Here is a 15,857-nt window from a genome sequence, read left to right as displayed (position 1 = left end):
ATATTTAATATCTTTTTCTTTTCTTTTATGAAACATAGTGGAAGCCTTTTTAGTTGGAAAACCTTTTTTCCAAAGAGTTGGTCCTAGAAAATGACTAGGAAACAAGACTTTTGCTCAATTTGACAAAAACCATAATTTCATTTATAATTGATGATTTGTTTATACAAAATTTTGATTCAATAACATCATATTTCTAAAACTATAAGATTCTCCACAACAACAGTCCCAAGTTTGCATCCTTTGATGTCCTCGAGCTTCCAATGTCCTACACATCCCTTCTACCTACAGCTGAGCGACTGAAAAAAAAATCAAATAAAGAAGTGAGACAACACGAGTCTCGGTATGGTTACACCCCTCAACACAATCACTTAGCTAGTGTTGCATAGCAAAAATGGTTGAAAATCCCATTTGACAACAATCCAAGTTTTAAAATAGGAAGAGTCAAACCTTAGCTATAGGCATTGACCTTCAGGTGTACTCAATACACTAGCATGAACATCAAGGAGTCAACCCTCAGGTGCCTAGTTGCACCAAACCCATAACTCATGCAATGAATGTCTAAATGCATGAATATTTTAATTAATCTTTTCATTTAGTAGCTTTTGCATTACGTGTCATGCTCACACACATTGTTAAGTTTTGATCCTGATTACCATCATGGGAGCACCATTTCTTGGCAACTTAGGCACCCTCGACCTTCCCAGAGAGTGCTCATTCAACCATTTTATAGGACACCAAGATACTTATGCCAGAGTTCAGGATCTTTCATCAAGGAATCCCTCTCCATGCGACCCAGAGTTTGGGACCTCGTCCCTATCCCTGTGGTCAGGTAGTGCACTACTAAGGCATATGATCACAACTCCACCTCTACCTCAAGTATCGAAGTCCATTGTCTCTTAAGCCCTATGGTGGGGGACACGTCTACAACTAACTCTATGATGAGACTGCACAAGGCTCATCTTTGCCATAAACAAAACTTAACTACCTCCACAGGGTTAGTGCAACTCGTTCCCATTTGACAAGTAATGTCACCTCATCTTTCAGAGCATGACAAAAGCAGTGTAATTGGTTATTAGTTTATTTGTTATTCATATGCATAATATCACAATTTGTATTAAACCCAAAGTACGTAAGGTGAATACCCTCAAATCGCTCAACCAGTCACATTCTCACCATGCGAGCATATGTCTTCTTGCAAGAAAAACTTGGTCTTTCAGAACCTTAAAACATGTGTAATGCCATACGAATTTCCTTGAATCCACCCACATGTTGATCAAAAGTTTCAAGTTTTCATTATAAAAAAAAACTCAGAACCATAACACCAAAATTGACCCATTTATCCATCATATATATATATATATATATATATTTGTTTTAAAAGCTACATTAGTCATGCTTAAGAAGGAACTTAAACAACCAATATAAGTGCAAAAATTTTCTGTACAAAAAATTAAAATCAATCACGCTTAATAAGGCACTTAAACAACATTATGACTGCAACGATTTTTTGCACACTTTGATTAAAACCAGCATGCTTGTAAGACACTTAAAACACAGCCAAATTACTTACATTTTTTTTTGCACAAGGACACTAACACAACATGCTTACAAGACATGTAGAAACAACAACATTAACTTGCAGAAATGTTTGCTCAAGATATTTAAAAACAACATGCTTAAATGTCATACGAAAACAACCAATGAAGTGCAACAAATCTCTGCATGTACGAGTTTAAAAAAGGCATGCATATAGGCAACCTAAAATGGCCAATAAAGTGCATCAATTTTCTGCACATATAGGTTAAAATAGCATACTTATGAACATTAAAAAAAACAAAAATCATGTTACAAAAAATATATGTACACGTGGTCAAAATAGCATTTACAAACTATTAAAACTCAGCCATATGAGTGAAGTAAAATTCTGCTCCTTAAGTTCTATAATAACATGCTTAAAACAAATTCAAAATAGAAATTGAGATGCAAATTTTTTTTCATATGCATAGCTATAGAAATATGCTTTAAAACACATTCAAAACACACGAATAGGAGCTCCGCTTGTCTGGCTGGAGCAGTTAGTGTACATCACCTTATGTGTTTGGACATTGCAAGTTTGAACCCCAAATGGTATAGTTGTATAACTGGTAGGGGTTTGCCTAACCCTAGCTTTCTTTGTCGAAAAAAGAAAAAAAAACATTCAAAACAAAAACTGAGATGCAAAAAAAAAAATCGTACATAGCTATAACATCATGCTTAAAAACACATTCAAAATAGAAATTAAGATGCAGAAAATTTCTGCACATACATAGTTATAACAACATGATTAAAACACATTTAAAACTAAAATTGAGATATAAATTTTTTTTGAACATACATAGCTATAAAACATGCTTAAAACACGTTTAGAACAAAAATTGAGAAGCAAAAAATTTGTGCACATACATAGCTATAACGACATGCTTAAAAACACATTCAAGATGCAAAAAAAAAAATCATATGCATAGCTATAACAACATGCTTAAAACACATTCAAAATAGAAATTGGGATGTAGAAAAATTTTGCACATATATAGTTATAACAATATGCATAAACACATTCAAAGACAAAAATTGAGATGCAGAAAATTTATGAACATACATAGCTATAACAACATGCCTAAAATATATTCAAAGACAGAAATTGAGATGTAGAAAATTTTTGCACATACTTAGCAATAACAACATGCTTAAAGCATATTTAAAGACAAAAATTGAGATGCAAAAAATTCCTACACATACATAGCTATAACAACATGCTTACATAATGCTTAAAAACAACAAAATCATTTGCAAAAAAAAATATACTATACTATTAGAAACAACATGCTTACATGATACTTAAAAACAATAAAATCATTTGCAAAATTTTAAAAACACATCGTCCTTTAACAAAACAAGCTAAAATAGAAAATATAAAACATGATTATGCTAAGCTAAAATAGAAAACATAAAGAATGATTATGTCATCCACTAATTAATCAAACTAAAACAGAAAATTTAAAATAGAGGTTGAGGTGGAGATTGATGTCGAGGGTTCTAAAGAACCGGAGGAGTGATGGTTAATTTATAAGGGAGGATACTCAACAAAAGGTTGAAGCTAAGGTGGAGAGTGCAGGAGGATCCTTAAGGGAGTATTTAGAAAGATAGAGAAGGATCATCAGGAGTATGTGGCAGAGGCCCAGATAAGAAGGTGGTAGATCATCCTTTAGAAGAGCAAGTGCATGCTTTTCATTTATAATTTTGTACAATATATTTGTAATCATCATCAATTTTATATTCAATAATTAATTAAATTAGCATATATATGTGTGTATGTGTGTATGTGTGTGGAAAAATATTTTTAGGATAACTACTTTGATTCTTGCAATTAATATTTAAAATGCTATGTGTGTGTGAAGCATGTTTGTAAGATAACTATGTTGACTATTGCAATTCATTGATTAGTTTATCATATTTGTGTGAAGCATGTTTTTAGGATAACTAGATTGAATATATAGACATACCTTTATTAAATTGTCATATGTGCGTGTGAAACATGTCTGTAAGATAACTATGTTGAGTATTACAATTTATTGATTAATTTGTCATATATATATATGAAGCATATTTTTAAGATAACTAGTTCAATATATAGACATGCATTCATTAAATTATCATATATATATATATATATATATATATATATATATATTTGTGTAAAGCATATTTTTAAGATAATTAGTTTGAGAGAGAGGTTCATTCTTTAAAATATTATATATGCATGTCTATAAGATAACTAGTTTGAATATTGTAATTGATTGATTGATTTGTCATTTTTTTATGAAACATGTTTTTAAGATAACTAGATTGATTCTTGCAATTCAATCTTTAAAATGTTATATATGTGTATAAGTATGTTTATAAGACAAGTTCTTTGAATATTGGAATTCGATAATTAATTTATCATATATGTGTATGATTTGAATTTGAGTCTTAAATTCAATAATTAAACTGTGATATTTGACTAATTTCATGCAAAATTTATTGTGATTGCAAGATCTGTAGCGATAAAATTCAGAAGATCGAATAAGTAAAATGCATTGGTTCTACTGGTTTCAAGCACACGAGTGGTTCCTAACACTCAGAGCAAACGAAGGAGTGGTTGAATCAAATGTATTTTCAAAAATTCTTGAAGGTCACACCATGAAACATCGGTCATAATATCTTAGAGTCCATTATGTAGTTCTATAATTTGACAACCAATACACTTCAATTCAAAGATATTGAAATGACCACCATGTTGGAAGATATGGCATAAATCACTAGATTGAAGTGCAATGGGAAGCCAGTGAATGCACAATGCTTTGGAGATTCCAAGCACATGTATAAAGTTTATTTGAAAGCGAAGGAGGATTCGTTCGAAGGTAAAATATTAAAGTTGTCATCATTAAGGAAACAATATGACCCCAACGCTACTCAAGGAATGAAGGAAAAGTTATTGTGTTGGAGGGACGGGCGATCATAGAGTGAACAAGTAGTTGAGGGCATTTTTTTCTCTACTTCTTTGGCACTCGCATATTTATTGACACTGATGAAAAATTGATTCATGCAACATACGTGCAACTAGTGCAAAACCTATATCGCATCAATGAATACACATGGAGCGATTTGATCCCCCTGCTTCAAACCCATAGGGGCTTAAAGGAATCTCCCTTTCTACCATTCAGTGAAACAATAGTAAAAGATGAGGACATGAGACACTTGATCTAGGCACACTATCTACTACCAAAACCCATCTCGAGGCATAACAAAATAAAGACTCAACACATAGAGTCAAAGGCCCTTACAAGATCCACCTTAAAAACAAAGGCACTTTTCTTAGTCTAGTGAATATGGTGGAGAGCTTCATGGGCCAATATCATGCATATGTGAAGTCGCCTACCCAGAATGCAAGCATATTGCATCGGGGAAACAACCTTATGTATCACTTTCTTAAGCCTCTTAGTTAACACTTTTGAAATGACTTTATACACATAACCAAGCATGAAAATAGGCCTAAGCTGGTAGATATCATCAACACCCACTTTCTTGGGGATAAAAACCATCAAAGTTTTACAAAGCTCTCTCAAAAGCTTAGCATTTTCATAGAATTGTGTCATCAAGTGAACAAAATCTCCCTCACACGCCACCCAAATTATACAAAAAACTCAATAGGAAACCCATCCATCCCCAGAGCATTACCAGAAGGTAGGGCTCAGACCATCTCAATCTCCTCCTTGGATAAGGGTTTCAATAGAGAGATTATCTCCCAAGGAAAGGGTAGGTCACCAAAAATCTTCTAAACAATATGCATAGACCAAATTTGGACAAAAAATGTTGTTTAAAAAACAATGTTACCTTAGGAAATAGTGCATCACCTTCCACACGAGAGCCATTAATAGTAATCGTTGAGCCTCACTTGCACACCTTTATTTATGTTTGAGTAATGTGATGTATGGAAGAAAAAACTTCATTGGTATGTTCGTGTTGTTGGAGGTATTTATTTATTGTACTTACATTTTTTATTCATACTTTAATATGATTTAACATTGTTGATGTAATATGTTGTGTAGTAATCTGTATTAATCTATGTATTGATCCTTACAAGTTTGGATATGGGAGCACATATTCATTGAGAGGCCTCTGAGACATGACTGTATAACCTAATTTTTTACATATTATAATATGAAGTAGACTACACAATGAAGAGGAGTAAGGGAATGATCGAAGAGGGTTGAGTCCTCAGTTGGGAAGGGCCATTTGCACTGCAAGGTTGTGCGGGCTGATCAGGACACATATAAGTATACTTAAAATTATTTTTTATATTTTTATTAATAATACAATATAGGATTAACTATAAATAAAACTTCATTTTGTAGGTAATGTGATGCATCTACAATGACACAGACAAGGAGGAGGAAGTGGTTGTTCAAGCCATGGACCTTATGAGGAATGACATTTGGTGGCTCAACATGAATGAAGTTGAACACCAAATGGCCAGCTGAGTGGTTCAACAATTTGGGTATGTTCAACAACCACCACGTCACCCTTTGTAGTTAGCATAAGCATCTCAGACTGCTTTAAGAATTAGGCCAATGATTATCCCACAGTATTCTTTCCCAAACTTGAAAATTGGGATGATGTTGGCGATGACAGTGGCTTGTCATCTATGGTATATGCATCTGATGAGGACATAGATGTTGGAAACCTACAGTTGCCAAGAAGTCTCTCTGCAAAGAGGGGTATTTAGAGCGAGGTGTATAAAGCATAGAAGGACTGCAAGTGGCGAGAATGCAAGGTTGGCTCTTGCAAGAGCTAAAATCCGTATGCTAAAGGAGATTCTTTAAGCAAAGGAGTTCATTATACAAACTCAAGTTGAGAGCACAAAGACAACATCATACTTGTAATTGAGTTATAAAATCCACAAGGTTGACTTTTGTTGTATAGATATATTGTGTTATAAATCATTGTAATTGAGTTAACAGTTTATTGTAATTATTTTTATAATTGAGTTAACAGTTTATTGTAATTCTTTTTGTAATTGAGTTAACAGTTTAACAATGATAAGTTTAAATTTGAATACTTTTGTAACTTTGAATACTTGTAATTGAGTTAACATGTGAATACTACAATAACTTTATGAATGTTTGTATATAGTTTTGTAATTGAATGATAAGTTTAAATTTGAATATCCAACTTGTGTGAATAGTTTAACATGTACGTGAATATGTAGCATGTGTAAATACTTTAGAGTGTGAATATTTTTGCTTGTGTGAACATGTGAATATTACATATGAATACTTTTATAAATTTAAACATATGTACAACTTGTGTGAATTTTACATGTTTTGATTTTGATTGTTGGAATATATATATATATATATAATTATGAATGTGTGAAGATGAGGACATTCACAAACCGCTCAATGTGAATGTCCTCACATCACTCAGAATGTCTATTATATAAATATTAAACATTAGATGACATTTGCACATCATATTGTGTGAACCTAAGGACATTCACACATCATATCGTGCAAACTTAACAACATTTTTACATTAGTGTGTGAGAACATAAAGACATTCACACATTAGCATTGCGATGGTCGAGACATTTGCAATAAAAACATGCATACTTGAGGTGCATATTTGCCAAAATGGTGAACTATTTGTGAAAGTTTGTGTTGTGATGGTCGAGACGTCTGCAATATAAAGTTGTGAACTTTGACCAATATTTGTGGATGTTAATTTTCAACTTAAGTTATTGTATACTTAAATGAGATCTGCAGGCATCTAATATGTGATGGTCCTTAGGTTCGCAAGTTTGTGATGCAAATATAAGGACCTCTTTCTCATATTCGCTTTTGTGAAGGTTCGTACTTTCACATCAGATAAATGTGAACATTTTTTATTATTTGAGGATGTCATTTTCCAACTTAAGTTATTATATACTTAAATGAGATTCACAGGCACCTAACACACGACGGTCTTCAGGTTCGCAAGTTTGTGAAGTTGAGGGCCTCTTCTTCACATTTGCTTTTGTTAATGTCGATACTTTCACATCAAATATTTATGAATGTACTCTATTATTTGAGGATGTCATTTTCCAACTTAAGTTATTGTACACTTAAATGAGATCCGCATGCACCTAACATGTGAAGGTCATTTTTTAGCTTAAGTTACTACGATATCTATATGCAAACTATCACCTATATTTATGAGTTTTCTCTATTTGCAAGTTAAATATGTGAATTTCTTTTGTTTGTGAAGTATGACATAGCTACTATCTTCCGCAATGCAACATTATAGTAAAACATTCAAATTTTATAAAACATCCAAATTGGATTGAAGTTATGCATCAAAATGTGTTAACATTTTAGTTATATTTGCATTTTAGCCATTAACAACTGAAGTTATCCAAATTATGTCAAATTTGTATCCCAAATTATGATAGACAACCCAAAATTATCCACAACTCAGCTTCCTAACCAAGGCTCTTTGGCATCTCATCGCCCGATATTACCTCCTCCTCTACCTTTTGTTTGCCCTTTGGACCTTTTATGGTTATTTTCTATTGCGGATCTTTTTTGTTTTTTGCTTCCTCCTCAAACTTCTTTTGGGCAGCCTCATATTTCTCCTTCTTCCTCACTTTCTCGTAGAATTTGACCATATGCTTTATATAGTTTATTGCATTAGCCTGAAAAAAAAGGTTATTAGCAAACAATTAACGTACATAAAAAAATATAATAAAATAAGACATATAAATATGTACCTGCATGAATCTAAGTTTCATGTTTTTGCTCAAGTAGAACATGTACAGTAGGACAAATATACCATAATCATGCATGTAATAATTATATGCAAAGTCAAGAACATGTATATGTATAAACTGAATTAATAATCATATGCCAAGTAGTTATCTGTTATCTTGTTGAAGAACACCATCTAATTAGAGTAAGTGTTATAGCCAAACATCTCTGTAAAAAAACAAACATGCAACATGACATTAAACCTACCTAGTATAAGAGAAAAATAAAGATATTATTGAATAAGTAATGAATTTGTACTAGATCTTTGATGTTTCTATCTATATTGGTTGTGATCTCAATGAAATTATACAACCTAAATGCCTTCACATTCATATCTATTTTTCAAAGGACCCATTGTTGGTTGCCCCAGTTGAGAGAAATTAAGATCTGTAACATAAATCAAGTTAATGACATAAGTACATAAAAATTTATGCAGTGTAAAGGTAAATGTAAGTATACAAAGTTGTCCAATAGATACCTTATCACATAACTTGTTTCATTATACATCTTACCTTAATTGGATTCTTACTTGGGGGATCCTCACTTGGGGGTGGGGATTTGGTTGTTTTTTTGCTAGGTGTATAATATATCGTGAAAGACCTAAGATATACATAGAAGACATAAAACATTTGAGTAGTTCATTAGAAAAGTATAGATAAATACATAAAAGTAATTTGTTCAACAACTCTTAACAAATGCACAATTTACAATAAGTGGTACTTAAATGTATTGTTACTTATGCTTTCACCTATTATGGCCAACCTCACCATATATACTGCACTTATATAGCACATCCTTATATTATGTTCTTTGTCTCTTCACCTTAAGTTGCTCTGGTTTATGAGTCACTTTTGGTAGATAGACACAAATAAGAGTCAATAGAGCATTGTGTATGACATTATCTACTATCAGAAGGAATAAATATATGATATACAACTCGATATAATTAAACTCTAAAGAACTTACATAGAAATCCATTGATAGCTTGCTCTCATATAAAATGCATATGATCGCATGTTCGCATGGAATCTCACTAACCTACCGCTCTTCACAAGAACATCTTATCTTCTCAAGATCAACATTGTAACCATAAAATCAATCATGGGGTATGTATTTACATCGATGGCAATGCACTAGTTGCACATGTAGTTGTTGTGTCTTTCTCTTTCATTCCTCTGTCTTCTTTTTTACCTTAGGCACCACAACACCAAACACTTTTTGCTCATAATTTTTTTTCCTGAAAACGTTTCAGCAGCATGAGATAAAGTCTTTTAATAAGAGGCACTAGGGGCTTGTCATGTATAGGGAGAATCCATGAATTGAAGCTCTCTGCTATATTAGATGTATGTTAGCCTAATGTTTTAGTTTGACAATACTGAAAATATAATTGTATGTAGTTGTATTTTTTTATTAGATTTAAAAAAAATTGCATTATTGTTTTATAGTTGCTCAAGTTGTGCTCTACCAAAGTGCACTGAGTGGTGAAGCAAATTTATTAGTAAAGTTCTTCATTAAGTGACTCATGCAATATCCAACATGACATATTGGTCATGTGTGGGGGACACCATACTTTAGCCCTAGGTGCCTATTTGAGGTAACTATCAACACTCCTTTGTCTTTATAGTCATCGAAATATGTAAGTTCTTTCTTGACATGCTTCAAAAACCATGCCCATGAATTGTTCACCTCCTTATCTACTACTACAAATGTTACCAAAAATATCTTACTATAAATATCAATATTATGGCCGACAATAACATACCCATGTATTTTCTTTTTAAGAATATGCCATCTACCATAAGAACTTGAGAGCATTCTTTCAAAACCAATTGATGCATGGATGGAAGGATACAAATAAGTACTTAAATCAATCTTTCTTATGGGTCAGAATCTACCCTAGCATTCTTGGATTTGCCTTTATCAAATTATCTAAATAGGCGAAAAGCATTGAAGGACTCTTTTGAATGAACTATATAGCTCTTCCTTCATGTGTTTTGGTCTATGCCATACTTGTTCGTAAGTAATCTTTACATCTACTGGGTTCTGTGTTGATCCTTGACCCACGAGGGTCGACCCTTGGTTTCAGGAGCCGACTCTTGTCAAGTATTGGGTTGATTATAAAGTGTCTGAGTCAATCTTTGTTGAACAAGAATTGATCCTTGCACTGTGTGAATGGATTTGCAATGTTTTAAATAGTATTTTCCCCATATTTTGACCAAGTTTTGATGAAATAAATCTTGGGTTTTCAATTGTAAATCTATGAACACATGCTTTTAGAAAATCCTCAAAACTCATGTTGTTGGAAATGATTTCGGTTATCTTGGAAGCTAGGATTTCTGAATACTTTGGAAATACTTTTGTATACTATAGAAGGTTTCAAATCCACTTATGTGTTGGAAATAGTTTTTGAAACCTAGTATACTTATAGATTTGTATGCTCTTGAGACAACCTCTAGATTTTTGGAAATTTGACAAGTTTGCCTACTCATAAAGATTTTCCTAAACCTCGAAAATTTGTAGACTCATATATGCTTTCAGTTTTTCATATTCTTCATTGTATAAATAAGGTTATATCCTGAAAATGCATATGTATTTTTGGTTAGAAGTAAGTTTTTATAATTTTTTGAATGATTACATTATAAAGAGATTTAGTTGGGTACATTGACTATTATGGTGTTGTTTCGAAAGCTACCCGTTGCTGGGAAGTACAGGAGTCAACCTTTGTGATGCAGAAGTTGACTCTTGTTGCTTCACTGGGTGTTGACAAACTTAAGGGTTGACTCTTGTTCCTGTGAGTCAACTCTTGGCAGCACTAAGTGTTGACCCATGTTTGTAATAGAGTTGACCCTTGCTGAACTAAACAAGTTTCTATTTAGAAGGAGTTGACCCATGAGTTGATAAAGTCAACTCTTTTATACCAGATTTCATGATTTTGGTGTTTTGAACCAAGATGAAGGTTGTTAAGCCTAGGTAATGCATAGATTAACCCTAGATCAGGTTAAGTAACATGTGTGTGATGTGATTTAGGGTTGTATGCATCAGTTTGAGTTTGGTAGTCCAAAGAGGGACCCAACTCACCTTGAGATGTGATACTTATACCTGAACGTATGATTTTCATTTCGTTTAGGCATGATGTATATTCTTGTGTGTCTGAACTGATATTCAGTTGTGTTGTGAACATGTTCGTATATATATATATATATATATATATATATATATATATATATATATAGAGAGAGAGAGAGAGAGAGAGAGAGAGAGAATAGTGAATTGGTGTTGAATTATGTTATAGCACTTGTTAGTGTGATTAAGTTCACTTGTTGAGATGATTAGAGATACGTAGGTCCATAAAAACTACGTATTAGTTTTGCAGTTTCATAAAAGGTTAATTTTAAGAATTTACTCTTTGTAAAGAGATTAGACCATGGGAGATGAGATTTGCCCATATATGAGCTTACTATGACATAGTAAGTCTAAGGTAATCATGGTGATGTTTGGGGCATGATGGTGAACCCAAGGATGCAACTGTGAATTGGCACATTAAATAAATTCTCTCATAAATTAAGAACTACTGTAATTTGTTGGGGAAAGGCCTTGTGTACCTAAGGGGTACTATGAGAACTAAATTCATAATGCATATTTAAATATAAAACAAGTTACACAAAATTTAAAATTCACGCCTTGAAAGATAGGTGATCTATAAATGGACTTAGCTCGTTGAGCGAGTTAGCACCAACCCCGTGGTTATATTGAGGGTGGTGGAAATTTCTAGTAGGCTCTGCCTTGATCACAAAGGGTGGATCAGTCCCCAACCACAGCGGCCTAGAGGACGAAGACTCCTTTTTGTTGGAGGCCCTGGCTACGTACACTAACGATAGTGCACTATAATTTTTCAAGGGAAGGAATGCCTTGACGAAGGGTTTTATACTCTTGGTGCCGGAAAATTTGGATTTCTCTTGAGGGATAATAATAAAATATGATAAAAATATAAGTGTGTGAAAATACACTCCCAAGTAGACCGATGAGCCTAGTGCAGCCTGAGAAGTGGTGCCCCTCGAAGAGAAGATTACAAAAAAGTGAAACAGTAATTTAATGCATCATGTAGAGAGCAAAATAATAAGATAAATAAAAGATTAATAAAATATGTTTTTATGACATGCATGTGTAGGTTCAATCTCTTAGTTAAAGGTTGAATCAAGTCTTTCGTATGGAGAGTTGGGAGTCTGGACTTGTGTTGTGCCACTGACTTAGTTGGAGTCCAGTTGATTTAGTGACCTATCTATGTTCGCTATTGTGGGACAGGTGGTCTTCCTCCTACTGAGACATGTAGTTTGTCGCACCCATGCTTCTTCTGCCCTTTTCAAGTACTCGAAAGAAAGTGTGTATCGAGGATGACGGATAGTGAGGACTCAGTCACTCATAGAGCTAATTCTGAACTATTCTATTTTTGGGACCACAATTGCTTTTTGTACTATTTTGTATATTGGGTTGTTATATATTAAGACTCTTGTTTCTTTTTGTATTGTTACCTTATGATGGGTGCATTCTTTTTTCTAAACAATACTGGTTGTTCACCAAGTTTTTGTTTATGTGAACATTGCATTTAGAAAAAATGCATTTATAATTGTATTTCATTAGACTTTTGCATGGAACTTCAATTATTCAATGAATGAAATTGTTTTGTATTCTCCGATGTACAAAGAATTCTCTTGTTTTCTTTTCCATCTTGTTTGTTTTATAAGAAAACTTTTTTGAATAGGATTCCTTCTGGTATGTTTTAAAATAGCCAAATCTTCTTATATATATTTCAAAAAAAAAATGAATTGCATTTTTTAGAGTGTTACATTGACTTTCCCATCTATAGGTTTGAAAGGTGAGTTTTATTTTTATAATATATATATATGTGTGTGTGTGTGTGTGTGTGTGTGTGTGTGTGTGTGTGTGTGTGTGTGTGTGTGTGTGTGTGTGTGTGCATATTGTTTGTTTTTTACTCCAAACTTTTTTCCTTTTTTGTAGATGTGATCATTTAATAGCTCATACATATTTATGTTTGGTTGTTGCTATGGATATTTTTTGCATATTTTTTCTATATTATCATCGACTTTCCTTGGATTTACTATTTAGGGTTTTTTAATAGATATATATTTTTTACTATGTTGTATATGATTTATGTTTGTTTTCTTGACCTTTACTTAGTATTCGATGTTTGTGTGTTGGTGTAATGGGGCTAGGGTTTCTTGTACACCACCATTGAATATGGGTTAAGAGTTTATTGTTGGTAGTTAGTTTTTAGAGTGCTTGTTGTAGGTAGTTATGTTAATTGAATGTATGAAGTGCATAATCATTAGATGAATTATATGTTGTGTGGTTGGTGTAGGCAGTTAATGATGAACTCTGAAATGGTTAGAGTACATTACCATAGCACTTATTACCCTACTTGGCGATCTATAATTATATCAAAAATAGTAGCTATATAGAATTGATGACTTTGATGTATCATAAAATTGAATATATAGAAGAGTCAATGATCTTCCAATACAATTTTTCTTCAAACTTAAATATCCAACATATATGGATGGTTGTGTTGGATGATGATGATGTGAAATCGATGTTATTTCATGGTGACGTTTACTTAATTGCTCACAAAGCTAAAGGAGTAGCGAATGTGCATCTATCTTAGGAACCATCTATCGAGGTGAGTTCTTTTTCATTCATCCAACTGTTCCAAATAGTGAATGATATTGATATTGTACATGATCAAAGGATCACTGCAAAGAATGTGAAACAACGTGGGCAAACCAGTGTTAGTGCTCTTCATCGCAGTAATTTAAATGTCATGCAGCCTTCTTGGGCATACAATAAAGCTAGGTATAAGTTATAATTTTGACGTAATTTATAGTTGAGATGTAGGTGTGATGATAAATATAATATTTTAATGGTTAATCTTGAATATTGAAAATATAAGAATGTTGCATGCATGGAAGCAAATGAAGCAATAGATATAATGAATTTTGATTTAGTTTGTGCAACCGAACTGTCAATTAGTGGTAGCAACAATCATGTTGACAGTGAAGAATCGAATGATATCAATGATGATAAGTATACTATGTTGATAGGAGAGGACGAAGACAATGATGACATGGGATAAATAATGGCGGGTGAAAGTGCTGCATCAATGACATTTGAGAAGTTGAACCCTTGGTATGTTATATAAGTATATGAACATTTGTTGGGCATTATAACTTGTTTATGCTTTTACACTAACAGAACATGGCTGAATAGGTTCTCATTCAATGGATTCTTATACAATGAAGAGCAATCGAAAATCATTGAAGCAGAGACATCTCAATTGTATGATCAATTGGTTAACAAAAAACTTAATGGTTGTGAATAATTCTAGTGACTAACAATAGACTTAAACGATTGAAAAATTGCTTTTGACAAAAGGTTTAATTATCTCTAGCATTGTCATGAGTTTTTGAAAGATCATGTGATCAGGAATAACTATAAAGCAAAATTCTTAAAGTGCTACAATAACATAGTCATTGTCCTAAGAACGAGGAAGAACTTGCAGATGATGGTTGATTGCCTTTGAAAGATCCATTGCACAAAGGTACACGTAGCAAGATTCTTTCAAGTGAATAAGTATCAAAGTAAGCATACATGTGGTGGATCACTGGGCAATCTTGTAGTGGAGAAGGTGTCTTCCAAGTGAACTTCAGGTGTTATTTACAAATGCCTGTATGATAACCCGAAGATAACTCGAAGAAAAATCATGAATGACATTAGTCACAAGGAAAGTGTAGAGGTTACTTACAAACAAGCATGGCATGGATCAGAATAGACTAAGGAGGCGCTTCGAAGAGTCCATCAAGATGCTTCTCACTTGTTTGTATCATCTGATGAAGGCTAATTGATGATTGATAAGGTACATTCAGACTGATTAGAAAGATCGATTTCAGTATTTGTTCTTATTCTTTTGTCCAAGCATCGATAAGTTTTTGAAAAAAAAATCATTAAGTTCTTATAGTAGATGACACATTCCTAAAAGACAGATATACGGGTATATTATTATCGACCCAAAGTATTGATCCTTATGGTGAAATATTTTCAGTAGCATATGCGGTTGTTGATAAGGAGTCCAATAAGTCATGGGCATGATTTTTAGAGTATCTAAAGTATGAATTCATACACCTCGACGAGTTTAGAGAGAGAGGAGAGTATTGACAGTTATCTTAGATAGGCATAAAGGTTTAACATATGTTGTCCCCCACACATGGCCAATATATGTTGGATTTTGAATGAAGCATTTGATGAAGAATTTTTCGAAGAAATTTGTTTCACCACTCAGTGCACTTTGGTGGAGTGCAGCTTGAGTAGCTAAGAGAGGACAATTCACTTATTTTCTTCAAAAGAATTGAGATCAAAACAAATACGCATAACGTCTAATATAGTAAAGGGCTTTAGTTCATGAATTCTTGCCATACGTGA

General features: G+C 33.0%; 1 protein-coding gene across 1 annotated transcript in view; it reads right to left on the bottom strand.

Moving 5' to 3' along the window:
- Positions 1-7,988: 7,988 nt before the first annotated feature.
- LOC149828416 (PHD finger protein ALFIN-LIKE 4-like) overlaps positions 7,989-15,857 on the bottom strand; it is a 77,140-nt gene continuing 69,271 nt past the window's right edge. The window contains exon 6 of the mRNA XM_090017567.1: positions 7,989-8,254. Within this exon, the coding sequence (XP_089873693.1) occupies positions 8,129-8,254 (126 nt within the window). The 3' untranslated portion in view covers positions 7,989-8,128. The remainder of the gene's footprint in view (positions 8,255-15,857) is intronic.

The sequence above is a fragment of the Nuphar pumila genome, chromosome 9 (genome assembly GCF_984573655.1).
Source record: "Nuphar pumila chromosome 9, dmNupPumi1.hap1.1, whole genome shotgun sequence".
Taxonomy (NCBI): Eukaryota; Viridiplantae; Streptophyta; class Magnoliopsida; order Nymphaeales; family Nymphaeaceae; genus Nuphar; species Nuphar pumila.
Note: the sequence above shows the minus strand (reverse complement) of the source record. Positions and strands in the feature narration are given on the sequence as shown.